General features: G+C 36.1%; 1 protein-coding gene across 8 annotated transcripts in view; it reads left to right on the forward strand.

Moving 5' to 3' along the window:
• ESRRG (estrogen related receptor gamma) overlaps nucleotides 1–26,778 on the forward strand; it is a 385,220-nt gene that overhangs the window by 227,658 nt on the left and 130,784 nt on the right. For 7 of the 8 annotated variants that reach the window (XM_062571814.1, XM_062571807.1, XM_062571812.1 and 4 more), the window contains one exon: nucleotides 25,639–26,054. In XM_062571814.1, coding sequence (XP_062427798.1) covers nucleotides 25,652–26,054 — 403 coding nt within the window. In that variant the 5' untranslated portion in view covers nucleotides 25,639–25,651. Of the gene's footprint in view, nucleotides 1–7,870; nucleotides 7,933–25,638; nucleotides 26,055–26,778 lie in introns of those variants that run through there. The other variant, XM_062571810.1, reaches the window with a different exon arrangement.

Raw genomic sequence — 26,778 nt, forward strand, 5'->3', positions numbered from 1 at the left:
AAGGTTTCATTCTTCTATGAAGATGTCAACTGTAAATATAAAAATGCATCACTGAAAATGTAATAGTTTAGAGATTCAAACTGAAATAAAAATTCCTGCCCGGGGAAAGCAATATAATCAAAATAAAGTAGTCTTAACTTTTATGAAGAGACCATACTTGAAAACAGTGCTTGAAGGCAGCAGGTAGTGAGGTTGGCAGAGAATGCCAATTTTTTTCCCTTTACGCAGATGATGATAGCCTAGCTTTGGAATCAACAGTACATATGTCAACTACCAATTCTAGGCAATATGTAAGTTGCTACTGCTGCTGAAATAAAGTATCCTATCATTTAAGTGAACTTTATAACCTTGCAAAGAAGCCACTTGACAATATTAAAATCTACCTTCTGAAGCAGTTTATTTCAGAAAGCTTTTTTATATCTTTCCTTTCTAGCATATATTAAATTTCTTAGGTGGAATGAGCCCCCTTCCCCTTCTTCCCCCCACCTCCCCAAAGTTTGATGCTTGTGCATTAGGTAATGATTGAATAGGAATACTGCAGATTCAACTGTTTGACAAAACTGCTGTGGGTTTTGCACAAAGGACAGCCTGCTGCCAGAGTCTTGCGTATGTGTTTAAAAATATTTCCCTTTTACTGGTTCAAAACTAAAATGAAAGAATGTCACTTATTTTAGTAGATACTGGATCAGTCCCTATAATTGATTTTTATTTTATTTTTTTTAAAAAAGGGAACAATTTGGTGGTATTTTAGAAGAAATCAATGATGAAATGGAGCCTGCGTTCAAGAATTCGTTGCCAGGATATGACATTTACACCAGAATACACAGTTGCCTAAAGGACTGTGACCAGGAAATATAAAGATTACTACCATGTTTTCTGTATGAGCTTAAAAGCAGTGTTGGCATTATGCCAATATCCTTAGTTTTGCATTGACTAAGGAGGAGGTAGACAGCCTTCAGTCTGAGATAGCAAGGAAGGGCAAGACTGATCCCTTTTTTCTCTTGGCTTTACATCTGAATTGCATAAGAGATTGAAATGCTGAACTTGTTTAAAGATTATTTGATCTTGGTATATTTCTGGTGATGAATTCTGGATGAAAAGCTGTAGAATAGAACACGTATGTCTGATTGATGCATATTGTCCTGCTGTACGGACAGAAATACATTGCAAAATTAAAAAGTCACAAAGGATGGTCATGGCCATTCAGCATGTCTTTCCCGATGAGATGCCAAATAAATTCTAATAGGTAGAGAATTACCTTCAACCAGCATTTTATTTATGAAATGGTTCATATAGTATTTTAAGAAATGTAGAAACTTGGCTCTTGGACAAAAAAAACATTTTTGTACTTTCTTTTCTGTATGAAGAAATATACCAAGATGGCATAAGAAGAAAAGGGAGGCTTAGAGGGGTTGTTTTCCAGATACAGTAATGTTTGTTTTTATTATTCTAGTCATATACAGAGTACCATAAAATAGGTGTGAAAGTAGGGTGCCCTGCCTTCCATTTAGTGATTTTTTTCTTCTACAAAACTGTTGTAAATTACTGATTTGAAGACTTAGAAGTAGGCACTGTTAAGTTGCATGTGTTTTTTATCCCTGATCTCAACACATCAATAAAGAGGATTTCAATTCTAATAGGTTTTCCTTTTCTTGATTTTCATACTCTCTCTGGATATGAGCACTGTGTAATTCCAGACCTCTTCCCTAATTACAGATCATCCTTTTGTCTGTGGTAAAGCACTTATGCTTCTGCACTAACGAAGCTATGGTTATAGTGTGTGTGTGGTTTTTTTTTTTTACCATTAAGGTTGATGGTACAAAAGTCATACTTAATGGCCTTTTAAAAATTTTTTTAAATGTACAGATCAATGTTGTGATTAAAAAAGAAAAAAGTTGTTTTCTAGAACAGTGACATTTGAATTCCTTCTGAATATGTTAGAAGAAATTTCTCAGAAAATCTGCAAAACTCGATTTTTTTAAAAGTTCGCAAAAGGATGTTTTAACAACACTCAGTACTTCTGTTAGACCACAGCCTATTATTTTCTTGGATGCAAAGGAAAAAGTGAGTTACACAGCATATATTTATAAAGGTTGTGTCCCTGACATTTGCCTTCAAGATTTGTTATCTGGAGAAGAACTCCTGGAAAAGCAAGGCATGAGGACTAAATATAAACATTAATGCTTAAAACCCCATGTTAAATTCCTAACATTTGGAAGCGGTAGAGTAAGGAAAGTGAGGCATGCATTTCACTTCTTCCCTTCTAAAGTTTTTTGCATGGCAATTGAGGTTTTGTTTCCAGTTTAGTAGAGTAGTGTTTGTTGAAGCTGGTGAGGATTGTCTCAGAGCAGTGCAAACCACAACCCATCAGCAGGCTGCTAGTCAGCACCAGGTGTGAACAACATAAAACAGGATTAACGCTGAACCAGAGTGTACACTAAAAACAGAAGCCCTGCCTTGATTTTGCAAGGGCAATAAGATAGAAGCACTCTTGCAGTGTTTACTATACAGTGTTCAGTGGACTATGTAAATGGCTCTGCTTATTTCTCTGTAGAGGAATAAGTACAGGAATTATTATATATCTGAGATTTTTAAAGTCTTTTTTTTCCTGTCCCCTTTAAGAGTAAACCTCTCTGCTGGTATTAAACCAGGGGCATAGTGGCAAATGTCAAGGTGTTCAAAGTTAATGCTTCAATTTTTGCAGCAGTGGAAAGGGAGAATGGAATGTCCGCATTTAATGTTTAATTTTTTTTTTAGTCGTTGACATAGGGAGAAGGTAGATTGTATTGTCTTTTTGAAATTATACCTTTACGATGTAGGGTTTAATGTCTGTTTATTTCTTCTGTACACAGTTCCTTAAAAAAAAAAAAAAAAAAAAGGGCAGCTCTACCATTCTTTGGCAGTTATATATTTGAGAGCTTTTAAAACCGTGTATTTATTATATTCATTACAGTCAGCATCAAATTCTGCCCTCACTTATGCCCTGTATTAAAAATAAGGGGGATACATTTGCAGTGGAAACAGAATTTACCTTTTCTAATATATTAGGATTGTTTTTGAGCTACTCCCATTTCCATGGCTATCAGTATTTTATCTGACCTGAACAATCTTCATGTTTTAGATAAATACCTGTTTAAGGAGACATCATTTTTCATAAAAAGTGAATACTGTGTGTAATTTTACTTCCTAGAGTTTTTTTTTTTTTTTTTTTTTTTTTTTTTTTTTTTGTCTTTCCTGTCGTTCTTGGGCCAGAATTTAAAAGGAGATCAGTGTCTATCAAGCTGCATTTACACGCTGTATGTAGTTTGATGGAGAAGAGAGAGAGAGAGAGGAAAAAAAAAAAAAAAACAACCCTCATTTTTTTTTTCTTGAAGTGGTTAGCTTTTTCAGAAGTCCTACAACCTGAGCCTCAGGAAAACTCATCAGATCTATTGTTTGCAGAGCTGTAATGAAAATTTGATCCTTTGAAAATCAACTCCGTGGTATTTGTATGAAGTCCAGTTTAAGTATAATTATATCTTCTTCCCTATGAAGCTGTCACAGGGTTGGGATTGACAATTATTTTCTGAGAGCGAAATTTCTCAACATTCAGAATGTTCTGCTGCCAGCAGTAACTCCCTGCAAATTGCCAGATTAAACATATGTATTTGGGCTTGCAGATATTTTCACTGGAACACGTGTGTGCAGTAGCTACTTTTTGGGGGTCCAAATGCTGTCTTCACGGACAACTGTGCAGCTCAACTCCTTTTGCTATCAAGATGTCCATGTGCACCTCTTTATAGAGGTATGAGCTTGTGATTTTTTGAGGCAATACTGCTATCTCAGGCTTCAGATGATGAAGGCTTTGTTTATTCATGGTATCCACAAAGCAGTGGTGAGCCTTACACAAAGTAGGAAGTTTGCATTCAAAGTTTAAGATTAAATTTGAATTCACAGAGAACCGAATTGGTTCACAGCAAGAACCCAGTATCATTCTTGTAGCCTTACAACAATATGAATTACTTAATTCTTTCTTCCACTATCTTTTCCCACATATGGTTAAATGAACAGTTTCAATACTGAGAATATTTTGTTTGCTGTTGAAAACAGACAGCTTGGAGATTTTAAATTCTTTTTTGTATTAACACAACTTTTTATCACTAGGGAAACAAGTTTACCAGTGTAATACACTTTTTAAAATAACAGTTTCATTCTAGAAATATGGCTACAACAGTGTATGCATTCATTTGTGATAAACTGGCATTAGCTCAGAGTTTTATTTTTAAAGCGGGTGTTCCTCTGTGCTCAGAGTTTTGTTTCTATATTTGTGTTGAGAAAGCAAGTTTTATCATAATAATGAAATCATGACTTGTGTGATACCACTGGGATATTGATTCTAAAGTGCACTGGTTTAACTGTCTCTCTGTGATGTTGTAAATGGTTTACTATAACTTGAAATGCTTTTCTGAAGACGGTAATATGTAGTTCACCATTTCTAGAAGTTGCTGTTACCCAGCTCTACTACATAATTATGTCAGCTTGCATGCATGATCCCTGAATTCTTTCAGTTCTTTTCTGAGATGTGGTTATAGCAAATCTTAAAGTGGAGGATTTTCAGTTAGGACACATAAGCATAGAGAAGTTGTGCTGCTTATCCAAAGTTTATCCAAAGTGCTTAACTTTTTTGGCCTCAAAATCAGGTAGGGAATCCCATGAATGCAGACCGTCTCTTGAGATTTAATGTAATTCCTGAATTCTGCCAGGTCAGAAATACACAGGAATAGACTTTCTCAGAATATTTCTTTTCTCTCTGTGCCAGCGGAAACTAGTTGCTATATAATTATGTTTAGTTTTAAAGAATCTTTACCAAGTGTGTTTAAATCTCTGAAGAGAGGTTTGTGTTTGCTTCAGGCTTTAATTGCCGGTTTGGACCAGTCCTTGTTTAGCTGTGCAAGTCCATATACAATCAGTTCTTTTTTCAATCATATCAGTACTGTCAGAGGAAGCAGAATCTAACACATAGCGTATCTCAATTTATACCTTTTTTTCCCTTCAACATCATGCAATTGCTTATTCTGATTAAAATATTCGGTATTTAGACTCAGTAGAGCAAAATCGCAATTTAATTCCATATTATTTACTCTGTTACTGCTTAGTATTTCTGTTAAGATAGTATCTGGAGGCCGCCTGTCATGCTAGGCAGCGTGCAAGTGTATGAGTATGTAAGTAGCTCCTATTCAAGAGCTTTGATGACTGCAAATACAAGCAACTCCTAGAAGCTGGAGAAGGGGACAAAATACCTTTGTGTTTGTTAATATGACAAATGCAGCTGTACTGTGTACGTATGCATATACATCTGTGTAAATTTTGCGTCTGTTCATATATATTCAATTAAAAAAAAAAAGTATTAACTTCAGCCTAACGATGAAGCCTGGATTGTTTTCTTGTAGATAGCAGAAATCTACCATGAGAAGGTATTTGAAGGAGAGGTGGATGATTCCCTTTATGTTAGCTTGTAGAAGGTGTATTTGATGAAGATAAGGTAGAGTGAAAAAGCACCATGGAAAGGAAGAGGAGACAAAAAAGGGAACAGCACAGGTTGTTACCGTTGACATAACATGAGGGGCAGGAAAGTGATTGGAAGGACAAATCTGGATAGTAAAGGATTACCCAGAGCATCTAACTGATCACTTACACACTTTTGATACCTTCTTTCAATATGATTTTAAAAAAATTTCCTTGGTAAGGAGGATACTCCTTACCAAGGTAAGGAGATACTCATGGTAAGCTGATACTCATGCCAGTCAGATTGCCAGATGTGTCACCAGATATTTTTTTTTCTTGATTTCTTATGTTTCTGATCAAAACTTACGTTATAGTTGTGTGTTTTGGGTTTTTTTTGTCACCTTCCCAGTGTTTTGCCCGCTGCTCCAAAGAGGAAAGCAACATGTTAAAATGGTAATTTGCAGTCAAACAAAGACCTATTGCTTCAGCTCTTGTTCACATTTCTCTCATAGAAGCATTAAATATTTTGTAATAAATTATTAGTTTTATGTCTCTTGAAACTAGAAGCAAAAGAAATTTAGTCAAGAAACATACTACATGGAGGCTCAGATGGAACTGAGGCTTTTCACTGCACGTGTAATAACTGATAAGATTTCCTCTAAAATCTATTACCGTCTACCTGGAGCTATATATGTTTTTTCTATAAAACAGTAAGGGCAAAAACAGCACACAGATTTGGAAACTAAAGCTGAATCAAAATTGTCATGAAGTCATGAGTTTGAGTTTTTTAATAAGGTTTCAGACATATTTTATTTTATTGTACGTCTCTCAGGCTTGCTGGAGAACAGAGACTTTTCTGCTTTAAGGAAAGATGGAAAATGCTTTTAAGCCCTCTAAGAAAACCTCATTTTGTTACAAAAAGCAAATAAGCATCTGGTCATTTATTTAACTAATTCGTATAGTACTGTATGTAAAGGTTTCTTCCCTCTGCATACTGCTTTCTGCTACACTGATGATAATGTACCTGGAAGGAAAAGGCAGTCCAAGCCGAGGCAGTCAGCGTCAGACAGGGCGGGCTGCCATCTGTCCCACCTGCTGCATTCATGTGTCCATCTGGTTACTGCAATAGCTCATTGCAGGCTTCAACAGAAGAACATTCAGGCTGAAAAGAAGGCAGTGTGAATTATTTAGGTAGCTAGTGTAAATAAAGAGAGGGGGAGAGGAGCAAAGGAAGGGGGGGAGTAGTAAGAGAGAGAGAGCGCGCGAGTGAGCACTCTTACTCCTAGATGCTTTGGAATGTGTTAATGCATGAGAGCATTTGATTTGCATATAGATTTAGATGTATAGATCATTGTGAAGATTACAAGCCAATGAGTTTTATCTAGATTTAGATAGCTCTCAGCCTGGTTTGCGCATAAAATATAGCCAGTTTCAGGAGGAGAATCTTTTGGGACTTTAAACCTAAGTGAAACTGATGAAATGTAATGCTTTTAGGTATTAATTTAGCAGAAATAAAATATTTCCTTTAAGGGCTTTCTGTGCCCTTTGTTAATCAAGAATTTATAACTTCTTTACATACATGCGTTACACACTCTGTGTGGTTTTGATTTGGTTATAGTTAGTTTTATTTGTAATCATCTGTATTTTATTCTAGGAGGAAAAGAAGTTCACAAAATTCTCCTGTTTGCTTTTTCTCTCATGTTTGTGGTGAAGATTAAATCCAAAAATCAAATAATTTCCAACTACAAGTGTATATATTATTTTACAGACAAAATCTATCTGCCTTTGTTTCTGTATAAACATACATAGAACACTTAAGTCTATTAAATATTTTTAATGGGACTGAGAAAATCCCCTGTTATGAGAAATTCATAAAGTACAGTGGCTTTGAAAAATGAAAAGATTTATTTAATAACTGCTTGTTTCAGTTTCAAAATAACCACCAGAAGGTTTAAACTATAGTGGATTATTATATATTGTTAAAACTGAATTATTTTTATAAGAAAATTAAAAAAAAAGATGAATCCATGTTATATTTAAGCATAGAAATTTGGTCTGAATGCTTCTATCTTAAACATTTTAATAACAGTGTGTATCACATTTTTTTTCTTTTGTTGTAATGGGGGAAACATTAATTTACTCCAGTGCTATATTTAAAAAATAAAAATGTAGGATTCATATTTGGATAGGTTTTATGGTTGCAGATTGTTCTTGCTTTTTATTTTTTAATGTCAAACCTTACAGGGCCAAAGAATAAAAGCAGGAGCTTCTTAAGATGTATCCTTGAAATGGTGGGAGGGTTTTGTATCATTGTTTTGCCTGGTTTTAGATCTGCAGAAGAAAGGGACACAGCATCTTGAAATCCTAACAGCCTGGCTACTTCTTTAAGATTTGCATGAAATTCAGCTGCAGCCTTCAAAGGGATTTGAGTGGATTGGATTCTTTAAGGTTAGTCCATGTCAAACCTATTAAGTTCAATTCACATGCAAAACCCTTTTTACGTTTTTTTTTAAGCCAATAAGGCTCTAGCTACTATTAAGGCAACATCATCTACTTGCGGTGGAACGTCCGTGGTAATGGATCACCCTACTGGCACGTGTAACTAACCATTAATCCACTTTGTTGTCTTTCAAATTAAAGGGTTTTCTGTCTTGTATCTTCCTCAGACCAGAGTTTTTATTTGCAAAAGTTGAGATTCTGACGATGGTATTAAAGTATCCAAATCTGTATGAATATGCATCTTCCATCAAAAAGGTGATTCACAGAGATATAGTTAACTGAAGATTGTAGATGTACAGTATCTGTTCTGTGGTATATCAGAAAACAATTGTAGGGAAAAAAAGAATTGATTAAAATATTTTATGGTATATACAAGGATTTGTGGTTACTTCAGAATGGCGAGGACATGGTATTCAAAGAAGGAGTTTAATCTTAAAGGCTGATTGAAGGAATTCCACGCATGTCAAAAATTCAGGCCATGGCATCTAAATGCCATGTGCAGGATTGTTCGAGTCCACCAGCAGGCTATAAAAAGTGCACCTAATGAAGACATCTTGCCTTATTTAGATATTGGCAGAGTACGTGGATGTTAGTCAGAATTTGGAGTAAATGAGGAACAAGAGACCCACTATAATCAGGTATATAATGATACAGACCTTTCCTGGTGCTCTGCCATTCTCCGAGGTTGCTTTGTATCCTTGAACTTCTTGTCATACATGAGTTCAGCAAGAACCCTTCTTTTATGAATGGTTTTGTATTATTATATCACATAAGTTTTAATAAATGACTGGCCAGATCCAGCAATCAGGCAGGCTGAAACTTGAAAGGAATTGAATGTTTACTGCGTGGAATCAACTTCACCTGCTTCTGCAATGGTTTCACTGGCAGCTAGTTATTCAGTACCTATCTGGATGCTGTATTTACAGCTGTCTTCTGACATTACTCAAACTCACTGAATTTTGCTGGGTTTTATAGATGTAAGTGAGAAGAAAGTAATACCTTTTCCTTGTATTTTTTTCTCATTGCAGTATTTGAACTTTATACTTTCCTGCTCAAAGAAAGCACTGCCTTCAATTATCTTTAGATCCAAAGTGGTTGATCTACATGTTGTGATTGAGAATGGAACGTCTTCCATTGACTAAAGGGTCCAGCTGCTTGAAGTCTTTTAGAAATATACATTAGTTAGAACAGGAAAGCATATTTGTTTTTTACATTTCAAGGAAAGAAGAAAACATCCCATGACACATGTCTTTTTTTTTTTTTTTTTTTTTTTTTTTTTTTTTTTTTTCTCTCCCTAGTGATAGCTGTAGAATTAAGCTGTTCCTTAAATGAAACACTGAATTTTTGGACCAAGTCCTGCAAAACCTCCATGCATAAGTCACTTGACCTATCTGGTCAAGTTCCTAGTTAAGTGTTTGGAGAAAAGGGTCAGTGAGTAGTGCACCTTTTCCAGTTGCTTGGTTCGCTCATATCTTGCACAACAAATGCTAAAATTTTGCCAACAGATAAAGTGTAAGATTAAAAAGTATAGTAATTAATTGTCTCATGTTTGGTTGCTTTTTTCCTTTTCTAAATTGACATTTTCAGCATTCATTTGAAGATTCAGAATTGCTCTGACATATGATCAGAATTCTTTGTTTGAGATTAAGCTTTGTGTTACATGATCTAAGATCCTTTTTAAAAAAATCATTAGAAAAGGCATGTTTAGCAAGTAAAAGTTACGTATAGGATATGAAATGTTGTAGTTGTATGCAAATTCATCATTGTTCATCCAGAAATTCTTTATACGGGCTAAGTAGCAAAAACTAGCATTTATGTTGCTATATAATAGCGTTCCATAAAACACACTATTATCCTACTTGTGGGATAGGGAATAGCACTATTATAAATTATATGCGTTTTACATTTGTTAGTATTTGGGAGGTAAAGTTAATATTCTCTTGAGGGAGTAAAACATAAGGGATACAAAGACTGTCCAGATGTGTGAATTGGATTCTCTTTTGCTTAGCACCCACAGCTGTATTGTTGAGAATAGTATAATTATTTTATCGAAGAGTATGGTCATGTTGCAAGAATTATGTATCTATGTTGCTGGCAGTACTTCTGGCAAAAAAGAGGTTTGCTTTCCTATAGCTCTAGAGGTCAGAAAAAATACAAAATGCCTGTATTAATAAAGGAGCAAGGAAATTCTAATACTAACTCCAGAAAAAAACATATCAAAGGTAGTCTCATTTGACTAAAACAACTTTAGGCTCTAGTTGTATAAACAGAGCCAGGCCTTCTTGTTCTTGTTTTTACTCATTGTTAGCAGTCCTTGAATACAGGGAGAAGGCAGGTGGTAGCAGGGCAAAAGGAGAGAGGTTAAATGGCAGAGAGGTTAAATTGCTTTAGTGACAGATTCTCTCTAGAAAGGCAATGAATCGTTTTAAGGATTAGTTTGCTAAAACTTGAGCTGAAGCCACTTCTCTGTTGTTCATATATTTCAACTTTACTGTTACCATCTCCTTTTTTTTTTTTTTTTTTTTTAATAATTACCAGAGTTATTTTCAAAAATGCTTTAAAAGTGCAGGGGAAATTTAAAGGAAAAAATACCCCCACCAACAAACAAACTAGTTGGAATTTTAGCTGTTTTTTTATTGTGAGATTCCAAAAACACTAGAGTGTATTGGCACCATAAAAAGAAAGAACTATTTTATTATTATGACTGTAGCAAACCACCAGCGAAGTGTTACAGAAATGAAGATATCAGAGTGATCTAAGGGGAGATGTAGTTCCTCCTCAGTCACAGTCAGTACCAGCTTCTAAATGAGCTACTCTCTAAATCTTTGTTCCTGACAGAGGTCTGTCATTGTGGCAATGTAGTTCCTACAGTATGGTAAAAATCTTGCATGCTATCAGCTAGCTCTAAATATTTTCTTTTGAAAAACCTCGCCATATGAGCTGGGAGTCCAGGAGGATGTGCGCACAGTCCCTCTTCAGAAAAAATGCGCTCAATCTGTTTCAGACGAGTTCCCCGAAAGATGGGTTAAATCAACTGATTGAGCTGATTTTCTCTCTTGAGGTGATATTTTATTTATATGATAAAATGCTTGGAAAGTGATTAATTTGTCAGGGGAACATCTTGTTACTGTAAATTTGCCGAATGTGTAATAAAATTGCCATAACACAGATGGGAAAATGAAGATCTTTTAAAATGAAATAACTGAGCAGTCTGCCTGCATTTTTAGCATTTAAAATTAACTTAGTTAAATTTCTTTGCCATTTTTAACCCCGGAAGGATGCAAGCAGAGGAAGATGTGTGGTAAATGTTTGGTATGCGTGTGTATGCGTGGTGGCTGGTAGTAACAGGAATAAGCTATGTAGTTAGCTTCCTTTTTTACTATATTGGATAGGGATTACGTATTTATTAAATTTATGCCAGGGCTGCTTGATTGAGTGAATTGTTATAAATTAAAATGTATGGATCAGGCACTCCTTTCTGGTAGCATGGAACTTAAGAATAGAAGACCTTTAGAGGCAAGAACCTCGAGTAAATGAGATGCTCCCGTAGCTGATCATCTGGGCTTGTTTGTCCAAGAATTCTTTCAAATGGCATCTGAATAGTATAATACACTTTGTAGTCTTTATAGTAATCCCTTATTGTATGTAATATAATTTAGATTTCTAAGAGTGTACTTGGAAAGTCGAAGGTAAATATGTCTCTGCGTTTCAATGTATATCAAGTGAAAATAGCATTAGCGAAAGAACAATGCATTTTATTTACACTGACTTTACTATTGCCTGTCCCTCTGGCCACAGGACTGAGCTATTTATCATGCTTCCACATTTTTGCCTTTCAACTTCAGGAATTATGAAAGGAAAATTCCAATTTTTGTGTCCCTTTATGACAGGTAGACTGGAGATTGTGGTCATTTGGATTAAAAGCATATCTATCACCACAAGCTGGCAGGTTATTATTATGCCTCCTTTGAATATGTGAATTTCATGCCTATGTGTTGGAGGTCTAAGAATTATTTATATAAATAATTATCCTACTGGTGATGTACTGCATACTGTTGCCATATTTTTTCACTTTTACAGCATTCTTGGCCTTTATCACCCATAACATAAATCTTAAGCTCTCATATTTATTAAAACCCGTAGGATAACAATCCCTGTATAATGTACAGTAAACCAATCGCCCATCATCATTTGACTATCATTATTTGTTGCCCTGTGACAGATGTTTCAGCCGATGTCCCATTTTAGATTTGACAGCATATTTGACAGAGGGGTAGATGAGAGTGTTCTTCTTTAGGAGTTGATCTCTGCAAACTCCCTCAACTTACTAAGGTTCCAACTTCGGACAGTTAAAGTTATAAATTTGTATTGGCTATATCTTCATAGCTCATAACTTTTATTTTTTTAGAACTCCTGGAAATTCATTTTATGAAGACATGCTAATGTAAGACACAGCTGTTTTCAGCTGCCTATTTTGCAAAGAACCGGTTCAAGAGTGGTGCAGATTTGGTGTATATTCTAGGCAGCTTCCTAGTGAAACGCAGACTATTTTCTATTCCAGAACTCCGTCATGTCATAATATAAAATGTAAAGTCTAATCTGGTAAAATTATCATTTAATGTATTCTCATAAGTGACCAGCAGATCACTTAGTTTGTGGAGCAGCCTGAACTTGTACTGAAACTAGGGAGGCACATAACTTTTCAGGATCAAATGTGTTTGTTGATCCAGTTTAATAGTTGAATACAGTGTTTACTTCAGGCCATGTTTCTTTTGTTGCTTACCCAAATACAATAAACTTAAGCAAAAGTTTCAGATCTACAAGGAATAAATTTCTCATCTAGACCTTATATTATTAAAGTAATTAAAGCAACTCTTTTAGCAAAACAGAACTGAAATTTACAGTACACAATATGAAGTAATTAATCCTGTTCTTGTAAAGCTTTTCTTGGACAAATCCCTCAAGGAATTCTTACCTGAGTGACAACCACAGGGTTCAGCACATAATAATTGCACTATATTGATATGATTGCTTCACAGTTACAAGTAGCAACATGCATGTTCTGAGTGTAACACACAAGCTGGTACATATTCATTATTTTAGATGGTTTTTCTTTAACATGCTGAATTTTCTTCTTTTCTCCCTGTGACTCTCACCGAAAATAGAAAGGCACGAGATAAAAAGAATAAAGACCATTCTAGGACTTGGTGAAAAGCTCACCCTGCAAACTTACTGGAGTCGAGCAAACATTTTAAAAGTGAAAGGCATTAATGCTAGTTCTTTCCTGACCTTTGCTGCTTATATCCAGAGGCAAATCTCTGACATGTAAACCCAGTGGCATAAATAAGTTTGAATTACACATAGTAATATGTGAAGAACAAGGAACTGTGAAAAGCCAAAGGTTTATTTTTTTTAAAGCTCTGTAATCACACATTAAAATCCAAGACAGACTAGAAAAGACTTAAGCTGGATATATTTTTCTTCTATAAATTCTCTGATTTATTTCAATGCATAATGACTTTGGTTATCAGTAACGTATCCAACATTTTTTAAAAAAAATATTTTTAATTTCCAGTGTTTCCAGAATCAAGATAAATAAGCAAGCAAAGAGAATAAATTCAAAGAAAGAGGTTCACTTTCCTTACAATTTTCATTTGCAGATGTTAAGGGTCTTTATAGCATAGTATAGTTGCATATTTACCATAGGGAGTTGTATTGTGTAAAATCTTGAGCATAAAAAAGGTAGCCTACTGTGCCCACCGAGTCTTTTGATATCACTATGGTTTTTCTTGAGTGCAGTGAATTATGATAACCTACCTGCATGTTACACATCAAGAGTATCAGGACCTTAGATACTCTGAATTCTGTTGCTGGGTTGAGGAGTAACACCATTAGCTAGTGTAAATTTTCATAGCTTCAGAGTCCCTGAGTTTACTCCTCTGGTATCCAAATTTTTGACCCATAACAAATGGCAAAATATTTTGCTATACTTGGAACAGATTTGATTCTGTTTATTGCCTACTCCTTCCATTACAATAACAAACCCTGCACTGTTTATAAAATTATTTGGATGACTTAAGCAATTTTGAATCAAATAGTAATATTTGAGGAGCAGACTTCAGAATTCACATCTCCTTTCAAGGCTATTTCATAGCAGTTACACATTTCTAATCTTTTATTCTGTCAGGATTCTTTTTACACATTACTCCTTCATATAATGGACACTAGTACTTCCTTTTGTGTATTGTATAATATTATTATTTTATCACAATATTTTTTCCTGGTATTGCCTGCCTATTTCAAAAAAAAAAAAAAAAAAAAAAAAAAAAAAAAAAAAAAAACCTTGGGCAATTCACACCTACACATTGCTCACACATTACTCTCTGTGCTGGCTAAAGCTGTTCTTGCCATAGGCTGCTTTTTCTTTTTTTTTTTTGGGGGGGGGGGAGAAGGCTGCATACAAAGAGATTGAATTACTTTAACAGGAAAGTAAACATTTTAATGTAGGAATTGGAAAAGATTTAATTTAGTCTAACTGGTTTTAATCATAGTCAGCCTTAATAAATTTTTGTTATAAAAAAACTATGTATTTAAAAATAGCAACGGTCTAATTTCTGAAAGTTCAAGGCAAGTTCTTGGGTTAGAAGCAAATGTTCACACTTTTAATGTGTGGTTTCATTTAAAGCCATTGCAAAAAATGGAGAAATCATGCAAAATGTATTGCATTGGAATCTGCAGAACCTTGATTCTCTTCCATGCTGTGTTGGCCAGCATTAGGCAACTCTTTACCTTTCTGTGTCCCTTTCTACCCGTTTGTAAAAAGGAGATAATAGTGCGCTAAACTCCCTGGAAATGCAGTTGCAGATCTGCATTAAAATCAAAAAGAAAAAGATGGGTATTATTAATAAATTTTACCATAGTATGATGATGGTGAATATTAGTATTTGCTTAGTTTTCTTTCTTTCTTTTTTTTTTTTTTTTTTTTTCCTTCTATTGATTCCAACAGAGCCCAGTCGGGGAACTCTGTACATTGACCAAGAAGAAAGCTGAATCAACTCTAGACCTCGTAGATCAGACTGCTTTTCTGAGCATACTTAATTGCAGGAAAGGCTTAGTCTTTTGCTTTCTTACCAAGCAAAGGAATTGGGGTATTTTTCTTCACCCCACAGCTGAGAGTAATACCATGGCATTTGCTGAAATGAAGGCAATTTGGGAGACTGTTTTTTAAACCTTGTTGAATTTTTGTTCCTACCTTTTTGGTTTCTTATGTGCATTTGCATCTCACAATTTGAAACAAATACTTTCTGCTATGTAGAATCCTACATTTCTCTCCTTTCAGTTTCTTTAACAAAAAAAAATACAGTTTCAAGCTTTCAATATGAGACCGTGACAAAGTGATTTTATAGCCAGTACTGGAAGTGACTGAACTTGACAACAATTGTATTTTATGACAACCTCTGCTTTCATGTCCCCAGCCTACTTTCCTAGCATTGGTTGTTTTTTTTCCTCTTTTCCCCTTCTTTTCTTCTTCTCCCCTCCCTTCCCCCTATCATCCCTCCATGATTTTCTCAATTGTGAGCAGTTCCATATCTCTGCACTGACTGGAAACAAATCCCTTTACCAGAAGTGCATTTTAATGGACAGCATGCTTCACTTAAGTCACCAGAACCTTAACTATATAATATTCAATTTTGTACCAACCCAGAACCAAAGCTTTTTATTGAGAGCCATGTTCATAAGAGCAGTGGAAGAATTAGTATTACGGAACTAAACCAGATTAGGAGGGAATGTGAATTAGATTTGGTAACAGATGGTGCTGTGGAAATTAAAGGTGCTTTGCGAATGGAAGCGACAGCAGCTTGCCTCTTTTCCTCTCCTGTCTCTCTCTTTCATGCACTTGATAGACGGGTATAAATCACAACAATCCCGTCTTGACAGCCAATTTCAAGAATTTGATCTGGTTAAAGACATGGCTTTCCTGCTCCACTCACTGAAACGGGCTGCTATTTTATTTTTATACAGCACCTTGTCATATTTAGGAAAGTGGAATCACCTGCCTCCCTTTAATGAAATTTTCTTTAATTACAGTTTTAGCTCTTTAGTGTTAATTACTTTTCCATTCAGCCTGAGTTCTCAGCTTGTCTCACAGGAATGTTTTTCTCCCATCCCCCCCCCCTTCCTACACCATTCACGCATATGCTTTCATTTTCCTAAAGATGCTTTTCGTTGTTGGAAGTTGTTGTCAGATCCATTATAATTAGATCCTAATTATCAAAATCATCATTGTGTAGGAAGAGGAAGCATTATAAACAACTGTTAAAGTTATAAAACCCCGTTTGAGAGAGGAGAAACCTTTCAGAATGTACATGAATAATAACCAAAAAAACCCTACCAAAAACTGTATCTGAGAAGTGTGTAAAGGTCTGGATAAGAAATGCTTTTTTTTTTTTTTCCCTCTCTCTCCTTGCAAGAAAAGCCCCCCGAGGTTATCATCCCATACCGATATCTGTGGCGTCTAATCTCCTGTTTTCCAGAAAAGATCAGACTAAAATTCCACTGCTTCAGCTTTCTTATGTAACACCCATCTTTTACATCTCTCATTCCTATGTCCAGATGTAAAAATATCTTTTCTAATGTGGTGTGTGTCAGAATCAAGCTAAAGATGCCTCAGTGTAATTATATTTTTGCAGATAAGGTGGCCAGCCTAAGTGGACTGGCTGCTGTGACACAGAGTGATGTGGAGATTCTTCTCCCCTATGCTAAGGGTCTTCAGAGTGAAAGAGCAAAATAATAGACTATATTAAAAAAGACCCAAAACTCTCAAAGTAAGAGAAGATCCTGAGAACTGGCAACTAACAGTTGGTAGAAATAAAGCTTCCTACTGGCAGTCAAATCAAATGTAGTAACAACTCCATGACTCCCTGCTGCTAGCTGACAGCATGCTGTAACACACTGGGACAAACATTCACTTAAACGCTGATTGCAGGAAAACGTCATTTTCCAACTCACCAAGTAGTTTTTTAGTTGCTTGTGTGGGCGGGAGGGTTTTAAAGCTGGTGGTGTGTTGCTGGGAGGAGAGAAGGACACACTTGGGAACTAGCTGAGTGACGGGTGAGAGAAAGATCGCTTGCTTTGTAACTCTTAGTCCTGAGTCTTTAAGACGCTCACTCTCTCATACTATTTCTGGTATGTTCCTTCTAATTGTTCCTCCAATTTAACTGGCTAACAAATTATGTTTCTTCTATCGTAGATCTATAGAAAGTCACGGAGGGAACTGGGTAATGAGGCAGGTACAGGTACACAGTGTGCACACACCTACACTCTGCCTCTCAGAGATGGAAAAAAATCGCTGAAACAAATTGTAGAAGCTCTGATGATACAAACTTTGAATCTGTCTTGAGACTGAAGGCAATTTCTTCTTTTTTCCTTTTGAAAAGCGAAGAACAACAGCTATGTCTCTATGATCTGTAGTACTGACTTTCTGACTGGTCCAAGTAACTGCTATTGATGTGATCATTTCAAAATAATCCCTCTTTAGAAAGTCTGTTATGTTGTTGAATAAATCTTTAGTTATTTTTGAAGTTTTGTGTATTTCTCCCTTGAAGTAGCTAAATAGAGCTTTTGATTTTTTTTTTTTTTTTTGCTATTTCAGTTGATGTCTCTTAACAAAAAAGAATCCCCACAATTAATAAACAGAAGACTGACACTTTAGCATATCCTCTGGGGGCTAGAGACATCAGGTGGACTCCACCTGATACTAGTAGAGTGTAACCTCAACTAAAATGATGTTTCATCACAGAAAAAACACCTGGCTTCTTAACCAGATGTTTTGCTGTCTTCCAGCATTGTTAGACTGCAATTTGAAAATAAAGTGTAATAAAATCTTGCTTTTACTGATCAATATAGCAGTTTTCATGTGATGAGACTTGGCCCTTATTCTAATATTCACATTTCAGTCTTTCCATTAAAACTGTTTGGACGTGGCTAATCTCTTGGTGTAAGTTTGTACAACTCTCCAAATGCTGAAGAGCGAACTCTTTTGAGGCTTTTAAGTAATGTTTCAATAAAAATATGAAACATTGGGCTTCAAGCCAGTAAACAAGAATGAAGTCAAAAGCCCTATATTATAACAATACCAGTTGCAAGTTCAGACAATGATATTCTTACTGTGTATAAGTAAGTGTGCGACACAGTAAAAAAGAAAAAAAAATAAAAATCAAGTAAGAAATTGAACTACTTACTGAGGTTTAAGTTATATCAGAACCATAATATGTTATATGCCAAAATACAGAGTCATGTATTTCTTTTATATATGATTTTCAAGCATTCGAGAATGATTCTCATTTAAACTCTTACCCACTTCTTGTGTTCCGTTCTCTTCAATATTTGCCTTTCTTTGGAGTATTTGAAAACTAAATTGTCAGAGCATACAAAAAGTATTGATCTATATTTCTATTTGAAAGGCATAAAAATCTGTACAAGGTGGCGTCTTTTTGGCAGGAAGGTTTCTGCAGTGATGGCCTGTTAGTAGCCATGTACAACGCAGCTGATAGGATAGTTGTTGCATACATGTATGCACTGCTAAAGGTCAGTTTTGTAGTGTTTTTTATATCAGCTTTATTTATTGCCTTTCAGTTAGAGATTTGTTTTTTTTTTTTTAAACAGTTTGTTATAGTGACATATATTTAATATACTGGACAATAGCATTACTAAGGGCTGGCATACTTTCAAGGGTCTAGTGGTTTGGTTCAGAGGTACAAAGCCTTCAATATTCTTCCCTATTGACCTTTTTGCTCCCCAAAGAGTACCTGATGTAAAGAACAATCATTTTCTAGTAACAAAAGATGTAAATTTTTGGCTGTGAGTGCTTCAAATGTTAAACTGAGATGTGATTCTGAAAGTTATATTATGGTTTGTCAAACCATAGGATATATATGCTGCAGACCTTGTGCATGTATGGTACATTTAATTAAACCTGCATTAGTGCATCTGTACGGACTTATTAAAATACTTAGTTTGTCTCAATAATATTGATTAAATAGCAGTAGTTTGTTTAAGTATATTTTTGTTATTACTATTATTACTACATTACTTCCAAATAATCAGGATAATAGTTATCATCAGTGAAATATCATGTTAGTTATAGAGTAATGCCATAAAAATTGATTTGGACTTGACAAGAAAGGAAGGTGTTCTGTCATATAGTGCCAAAGCCTGTTTTGGATTGTTAGAATGGAAGTTTTAAACATAATTTCTGTTTGTATAAACAGTGTGTGTTTTATAGGCTTATAGGTTATTCCATACTATGTGAGTATCCATTATATCAAGGAACACCTCAGACAGTTAATTATGCAAAACATCATGTAAGTAATTATGCAGTATTATTATGCATTTAACAGTTTTATTGATTTGCCAGTTGCTCACTTACAGTATTTAGAGCTATAAACAAGAGATGCTCAACCTCAGTTGAAATAGGTCCGAGGAAATGAGCTAAAGATAAATTACACTAGTATGCTTTGTTGCGTCAGATATAATCCTTAAATGTAGAAGCTGTCAACAATCATAATTTGCAACACATTGGGGTATCTCAGGATCATTTCCTTCTTGTTAACAAAGTTTATCAACCAGGAAGCATGGGGAATCAACTTGGAGCAAAAAAGGGAAGCAATAATGAATATATGTATGCAGCGGGGAAAGCTTAAAATAATTTCCTCTCATTTTGGAGGGCATGCAGATGTTGTAAGACAGTCTCTTGAAGACTTTGCTTTTTGAAAGCAACATTGTAACTGGACTAATTACGGCCTCTCATAGGTGCAAATTTGAAGGGGCACGGCTAATGGCTTATTTTGGTTTGTTAAACTAAAAAGGAATAAAGTAGTTTAGTCTTCCGCTGACTTGTGTGCTTTAGGACAGCTTAGTAAATTGTATATAGACCAATAATAACTGTTGGGGAAGCTTGATCCTCTGTTGTCAATCATCAGTTAACTCAGGCCATTGCTGGTAGCAACATGATGGCTTGAAGCATTGCTTCTTCTGTTCCTACTGCTAGTGGCTATGACAGCTGCTCTGGAAGAAGCTGCTCGCTATTGGCTTGCATCCTTTGCCTGACCAAGGTGAAGTGGTGAAGGTCTCAAGAAAAAATAAAATATTACAAAAAATAATGAAACACTCAACATTTGTCAGAAATAAAACAACTGAATAGAAAAAGCCATAGCTATTCTGCTTCGCACAAAGCACTCTTTATTACATAGTTGTACATGAGTGTTTATTAATACAGACCTAATTCATAATAACAGTTTTGTATGTGCATGTATGGGACAGGATTAGCGATACTTACTTTGCAATTAATGATCTCATCCACTAGGTTAACCAAGCAGACCTTAAAATATTTCTTATTAAAAGAAGAAATCCTTTCTGTTCCTTCCCCCAACTAAGCCAGTGCACCTTAATGCAATGATGATATGTTAGACCCAGCAGTTGTCAAAGCATCGTATTACTGTGATGCCATAATGACACCCTGTCTCTGTAAAGTAGTCATGTTTTCTCAAATCACACGTTGCACCGTTGATTTCTGACATGACACTTCATTCAGTCGCTTTCCTTTTCTTCAGCATCTCCATTCTCTGACAATAGCAGCTGGTGCCCATTTTCCTACTAAGTGATTCACATTTTGCCACTTTACTGGAGTGCAATTAGCTGAAGCAGAAAAAAAATGCTCTATGTAAAGTAGCTCAGCTGAAATTGTAACTCAGCTCTGTAACAGGACCTGGTGAGAGTCTTGAGGTGTCTTGGGTGTCAGTGCAAGAAACAACATTTTCATGTCTTTTCACACAAATACGTTTTCCTCTTTTACTGAGAGAAACAAAGTATGGGAAATCACTGGAAAATGCTTCACAGTTTTCTGTCTATCGATTTTGGTGCAGACCTGTGAAACGATACTGAAAGTAAAGACAGTATTTGAGAGGAAATAAGGCTTTTGTGGTCAAAGGAAGGAACTCAGTTCCATTCCTGGCTCTGCCACAGACTTCCTATATAATGTAGTCCAAGACTTTGTTTTGCACATTGGTTTTCATAGCTAAAATGAAAATAACAGGAGGTTTTTGGTCCACATCCCTGTGAATTAGAGGAACATATTGGAGAAAAATCAGATGAATGGCACTGTTAACATACAAAGTTTGTACGTAGGTATAATAATACCTGCCTTGCTGATGCTGCCAAGTAGTAGCTGCCATTAAAAATGTCAACAGAAAGCAAGCTATTCTGGCATTTATGGCAGTAGAGTAATTGTCTTGTTCAAGCAGAAAAAGGAGCTGAAAACTTCATGTGCAGACATGGTAAAAGTGGACTTTTATATTGGTCTGCAATAAAGGTGCTCACTCTAATTGCTACTCTCATTGAAACCACTAGTGCAGCTTCACTGAAGCAGTGAATGATCCTGTGAGCAGAACTTTGCCTACTTGTGAAGCAACCATGAAATGTGTTGAAGGATTATGAAATATCTGCATTTTTTTTGTTTTTCTTTAGGTATCAGTAATAAGGGAGGTAATGAAAAAATAACATTCTGAACCAATTGTATACAAGGACAAAATATAAAAAGCTCCCAGCAGCTTGGATGGGAAGGCTTACTTTTCTAAGGCCTTACAAACAGTAATCAGATGCAGTTAATTTTTGAACTCAGCTTGTATTATTGACACTGATTTAGCCAGTGTCAGCACCATCAATATCATTAGTAATGTGGCAGGTAGATGGAAAGATGAATGTGATTGCATTAATAAATTCGTAATATATTCAACCTTTCATAAGCACATAGCATACAATTTATTCACTATTGTTTTTAAGACCGTTTTTAAAGCGGGAGTTGCATTTTGAAGTGTTGTATCACTGAACGTTTGTGCCAGGAGTGACTGGTTTCAAGTCTTACTCAGATGAAGAAGTCATGAAGTAAGTTTAGTACAAATGTATTATGGTTGTGGTATGTGCTGCATATTATTAAAAATCTGCAGCACCATGTGCAGTCCTTCTTGTGCATGGGCATAGAAATGCTTTTAGAACTAATTAGTTACTTTATCTGTAGTTCCTGAAATGAAAGTATACCTGAGAGCTTCTGGCTATTAGAAAACTTACCTGAGAACAGCCCACAACCAATGGAACTGTCATTTATTTGACTTAAAATATAGTAAAAAAAAAAAAAAAAAAAAAAAAAAAAAAAAAAAGGCTTTAAAATAAATACTGTACATTTTTATATGACACATGTTATTTCTATTCATAAACCTTAACTAAATTTAGATTTTTATTAATCCAGTGTGACCTAAAAATTTTGCATTAACAGCACAATGTGGAATTGGGCTTATTCTCTTTGAATGCAGATAAAGCCATCATCTTGAAAATAGCTCTTTCTGACAAAAAGGTGTTCTTTTGAAATAAAGTCTTATTCACTACATTCCTCTTAGAGTTAATGTGAATTTTAGTGCCTCTAATTTTAGATTGAAGTGAGGTCTAGAATAAAACCCACTGGCTGACAATTGAATTTATAGATAGTTGTGAATATTTCAGGCTTGAATAATAGAGCTGTAGAATTTCAGACACACAGAGGAAGAGAGAATTAAGCTCCAACTGTAGTTTTAGAATATAATGCAGTGGTGTCTAGGAATTCTTCAGTGTAACGAGCTAAGTAGTAATTAGGAGGGAACTGAGGGAGGGATTTTGCAGAGATGTAGCCTAGGCATTATTCCAAACGTTCAGTGTAGTAATTTGATGGTGGCCTAACCTGCCATCACTATAAGGTGGCTCTGGAGTTACTTTCGTTCAGATGTGACACTAAGGAAGGAATGAAAGCAGTGTTTCTGCCGCCCACCTACAGCCAGTACACAGCCCTTTCTCTGGTTCACCTTCTTTGGGCAATTGAGTAAGCTTTCATTTTCCAGATAAAAGTCAGTCAGGAGCTGTTTTCTTTTTTCCTTGAAATGGTTAATGTTTTAACTGAAATTGTGCATTGCCAGCATGCTCCAATCCAGTTTATACTGTTTAAGTTGTGGCCAGAAGCAGATGAATCTTGGTTAGTACTAGAAACTGCTCCTTCAGAAGCATCATCAGACTGGCTTTAACCTAAACAACACTGGTAATCAGATCTTAAGGCTTGTAGAACTGAGTTCTGACAGCTCAGAGTGGGAGAAATCCACTTTTGCACTGGCTGAAACAACACGCATTTGGGCAACTAATTAATTGCAGATGATTGTTCTGGGAATGGAAGAGAGACAGCACAGCTCATTATTTCACAGATTAGGAAAAAAAATCAGCAGTGGGGGTCTTACAGGAAAAAATGTGCCATCAAGCTGGTTATGATAGAGTGAAGACAGTGGACGCCTATTGCTGTATGTTGAGACTTTACTTACAGAGTCTCGACAGAAGAGGGGTGAAAAGAAGAAGACCAGGTTCTGTTTGTTCAATAGAAAGACTTCATTGTCAGTGTGTAGAAAAATAATATAAAATGTAAGTTGATAGAGTGTGAAAATTAATACTTTTACGCACAACTGTATAAAATTCAGTATCCAAGAAAGAGGAGGGGAGAGAGAGATGAGAGAAAGACAGACACACCATGTTTTAGTACCCTAATAACTTCTAACTCTAGTCTAAGATCATAATGTATGTGAGAGCGGTCCGGTAATTATAAGGTAATAAGTGGAGTGGTGGTGTAAGTGCTCTAAATTAAAAGGAATTCGCAGAGCTGCTGTAAGTCAGTGCCGACCCGCTTTCTTTCAAACGTTGACTTGAGAAAAGTGCTTAGCCCAGAGTGCAACTAGAGAGGCAAGAGAGAGCTATCTATTAATTACAGCGCTCATTAACAGTGACGGCTACAAGGCAGCAGATGCAGAAGAGAAGCACACGCTACTGCAGGCTGGCAAGGGGATATTCCCCCCTCCAGTTCTTGAGGAAAGGACAATACAGGCAGGTGGTCTGATGTAATAAGATACTTCCAAGGCTTTAACCTTCCCATTTCCTTGGTTTATTTGCTGACAGCAGTTAGCTTGCTCCCTCTACTCCTCCAAATAAACACTGATTTTTGTTTTCATGGTAACATTTCAGCATATCAGTCTGGCTGTTTTCCAAAGCCACATGTAATTTGTTTTCAATAGTATTTTACAGTAAAATGCACAACAATTGAGAGGTCAGAACCAAGATCCATGGACACTGAACTGCGGGTAAATCCTGTCCTCGGCTTTTGTAATGAAGGGCAAGTTTTGATCTCAGTTACCTTCATTGGAAATGAAGCCAAGTGTCTGGATTTACGTAAATTTTGCAGTGATGAATTTGGCTTCAGAGACTGAAGTTGAAATTGAGTTTTGTTAACGCATAAAAAGATGAGGAAGCATATACAAGATCTCAAAACTGACTTCAGAAAGTTACGTGAAGTCAGTCAAATTATCTGGACTTGTGTTTGCTTTAAAAACGTGAATCTATAGCTCCACGCAGGTTCCGTTGCGATGTGGTTACATTTCTGTTGAAAATCTTCCTAGAGAAATGATCGTAACTGTCACCTGTACATTGGCAGCTCCTGAGAGTACTGTCAGGAAAATGCTGTGTAGGCCATTTGCTACAGTGGTCTCATGACAGTAGAAGAGGAAGATAATGTCTGATTCAGAGCTTTCTAATTATTATTTTTGTCTTCTAGTCTCTGCAAAATACATTTAAAAATAAGAAAGAGATTGAGGATAGAATAGACAAGGAAGGTCATTTTATTTTTCCTGTTGAAAGCACTATCTGATGAAATGTTTTATGGTTTTGTTGTTGTTTCAGATGTTTATTTCTGAAAAAGATGAAAAATGAGAAATAAGGCAGAATCTCACCTTCTGAAAGACAGAACTTCTATCTAAAAATTCCTCTAATATATATTTTTTAAAACTGAAGAATGGAACATGTACGTCAGATCCTAAAGAGCTGTAGATATATGGGGTGCTGGCATAATTATTACTGGTTAGTCTGAGGATAATGGCTAGAAAGTAATTGCAGCCAGAGCTGATGAATCATTTCACTTAGATTTTGTGAAACTGGAGTCCAACCTTAATTATTGGTCAGAATTCTCAGTGGATGTGCTACTCCATTACTAAATAGCTGTGTATAATAAAGCAGTATTAATAAAAAAAAGTTCATGGGAGACAGATTCCTCAGATTCTGGGATCTGATCAATAGATGATGGATACACGTTTTAGTGAGGTGTGCTGACAAATAGTAATTACAGAGCAGAACACTTATGTGTTCAGACTTGGAATTATTCATTTCTGGTAGTGATAGAATTTATGGAAAGAAAATCCTAGTTGGAAAAGGAAGAAATTAAATAGTCATCTAATTTTTTTTTTTTAATGTTTTGACTCGCTAGATGGCAAATTCGGAATTGAAGAGTTGAGTTGAAATTGACAGCCGGCCTAGAGGGCAGGTGGAGGGGAGAAGAGAGGGATTTGGTCTCTTTAAAGTTTTTGTTTACTGCCTGTCTGGAGCTTTGATAAAGCTCTGTCATGCCCTTATGCTGATTACCTTCATGTAGAACAAGAGGTATTGACTAATGAATGAATGATGTGCGGTCCCTAACCCTTCCAGAGCAGCCTTAAAGAGCACTGTCTTTAATACAGAGATTCCTCTTTCTTTCTCTCGCCACTACAGGCTTCTCTGCAGAATGTCAAGCAAAGATCGACACATTGATTCTAGCTGTTCGTCGTACATCAAGACGGAACCGTCGAGCCCTGCCTCTCTGACGGACAGCATCAACCATCACAGCCCCGGTGGCTCCTCAGACGCCAGCGGGAGCTACAGTTCCACCATGAATGGACATCAGAATGGGCTGGACTCGCCTCCCCTCTACCCTTCGGCCACAGGGCTCGGGGGAAATGGGCCAGTCAGGAAACGGTATGATGACTGCTCCAGTACCATTGCTGAAGATTCACAGACCAAGTGTGAATATATGCTGAACTCGATGCCCAAAAGACTCTGTTTGGTGTGTGGTGACATTGCATCAGGGTACCACTATGGAGTGGCTTCCTGCGAGGCCTGCAAGGCTTTTTTCAAGAGGACGATTCAAGGTTGGTTATTCACTGGACTTTGTTTCTTTCTTTTGTTCAAAGTGAAATAATACAGTTCTTGGTATTGTATCCTGTTACAACTTCAAACTGTACCTTTCCTTTCTTTATAGTGTCCAGTCCTACAGACATTACTCATGAAACCATACTGGGCTTCTCTGAGAGTGTTGTCTATCATGTTAGGCCCACTGTCGCATCTATTTTGAATATTAAAGATAGGGAAAACACTGGGCCATCCAGCACACATTCAGATTTATTTTCTGCATGAGTTCCCCATGGATTTTTATAAATGATTGCTGCTAAGAGAACTGATTATTTTCTGAAAGCTGTCATGGATACTAGTTGAACGCACCCTGTGGCACACAGGGATCATGCTTTTGTTTTGCTCCTAGCTACACCACTGCTATACTTAAACTGTTACGAGAAAGCCAGCTTATTTTTGTTAAAACTCTAATCCATTTAAAAATGGAACAAAACATAATGCTGAAGTGTTTTGTGTACATGAGTGGCTTAGTAAATGGCCTTTCACCCCTGGATCACACCATGGCCTTAACCAGATTCACCAAATACCTGTCAGATCATATCCGAAAGCAAGCAAGCAAGCAGGTTTTGATCTCTGCCCAGTACTTTAAAATACTAATCTGCTCTTGATATCTGTTGCAAATACTCCACTTTTTTTGGCATAAATTAGTATGAATGGCATAATTTGCATGACCACTTGTTCTCG

The sequence above is a fragment of the Rhea pennata genome, chromosome 3, assembly GCF_028389875.1.
Source record: "Rhea pennata isolate bPtePen1 chromosome 3, bPtePen1.pri, whole genome shotgun sequence".
Taxonomy (NCBI): domain Eukaryota; kingdom Metazoa; phylum Chordata; class Aves; order Rheiformes; family Rheidae; genus Rhea; species Rhea pennata.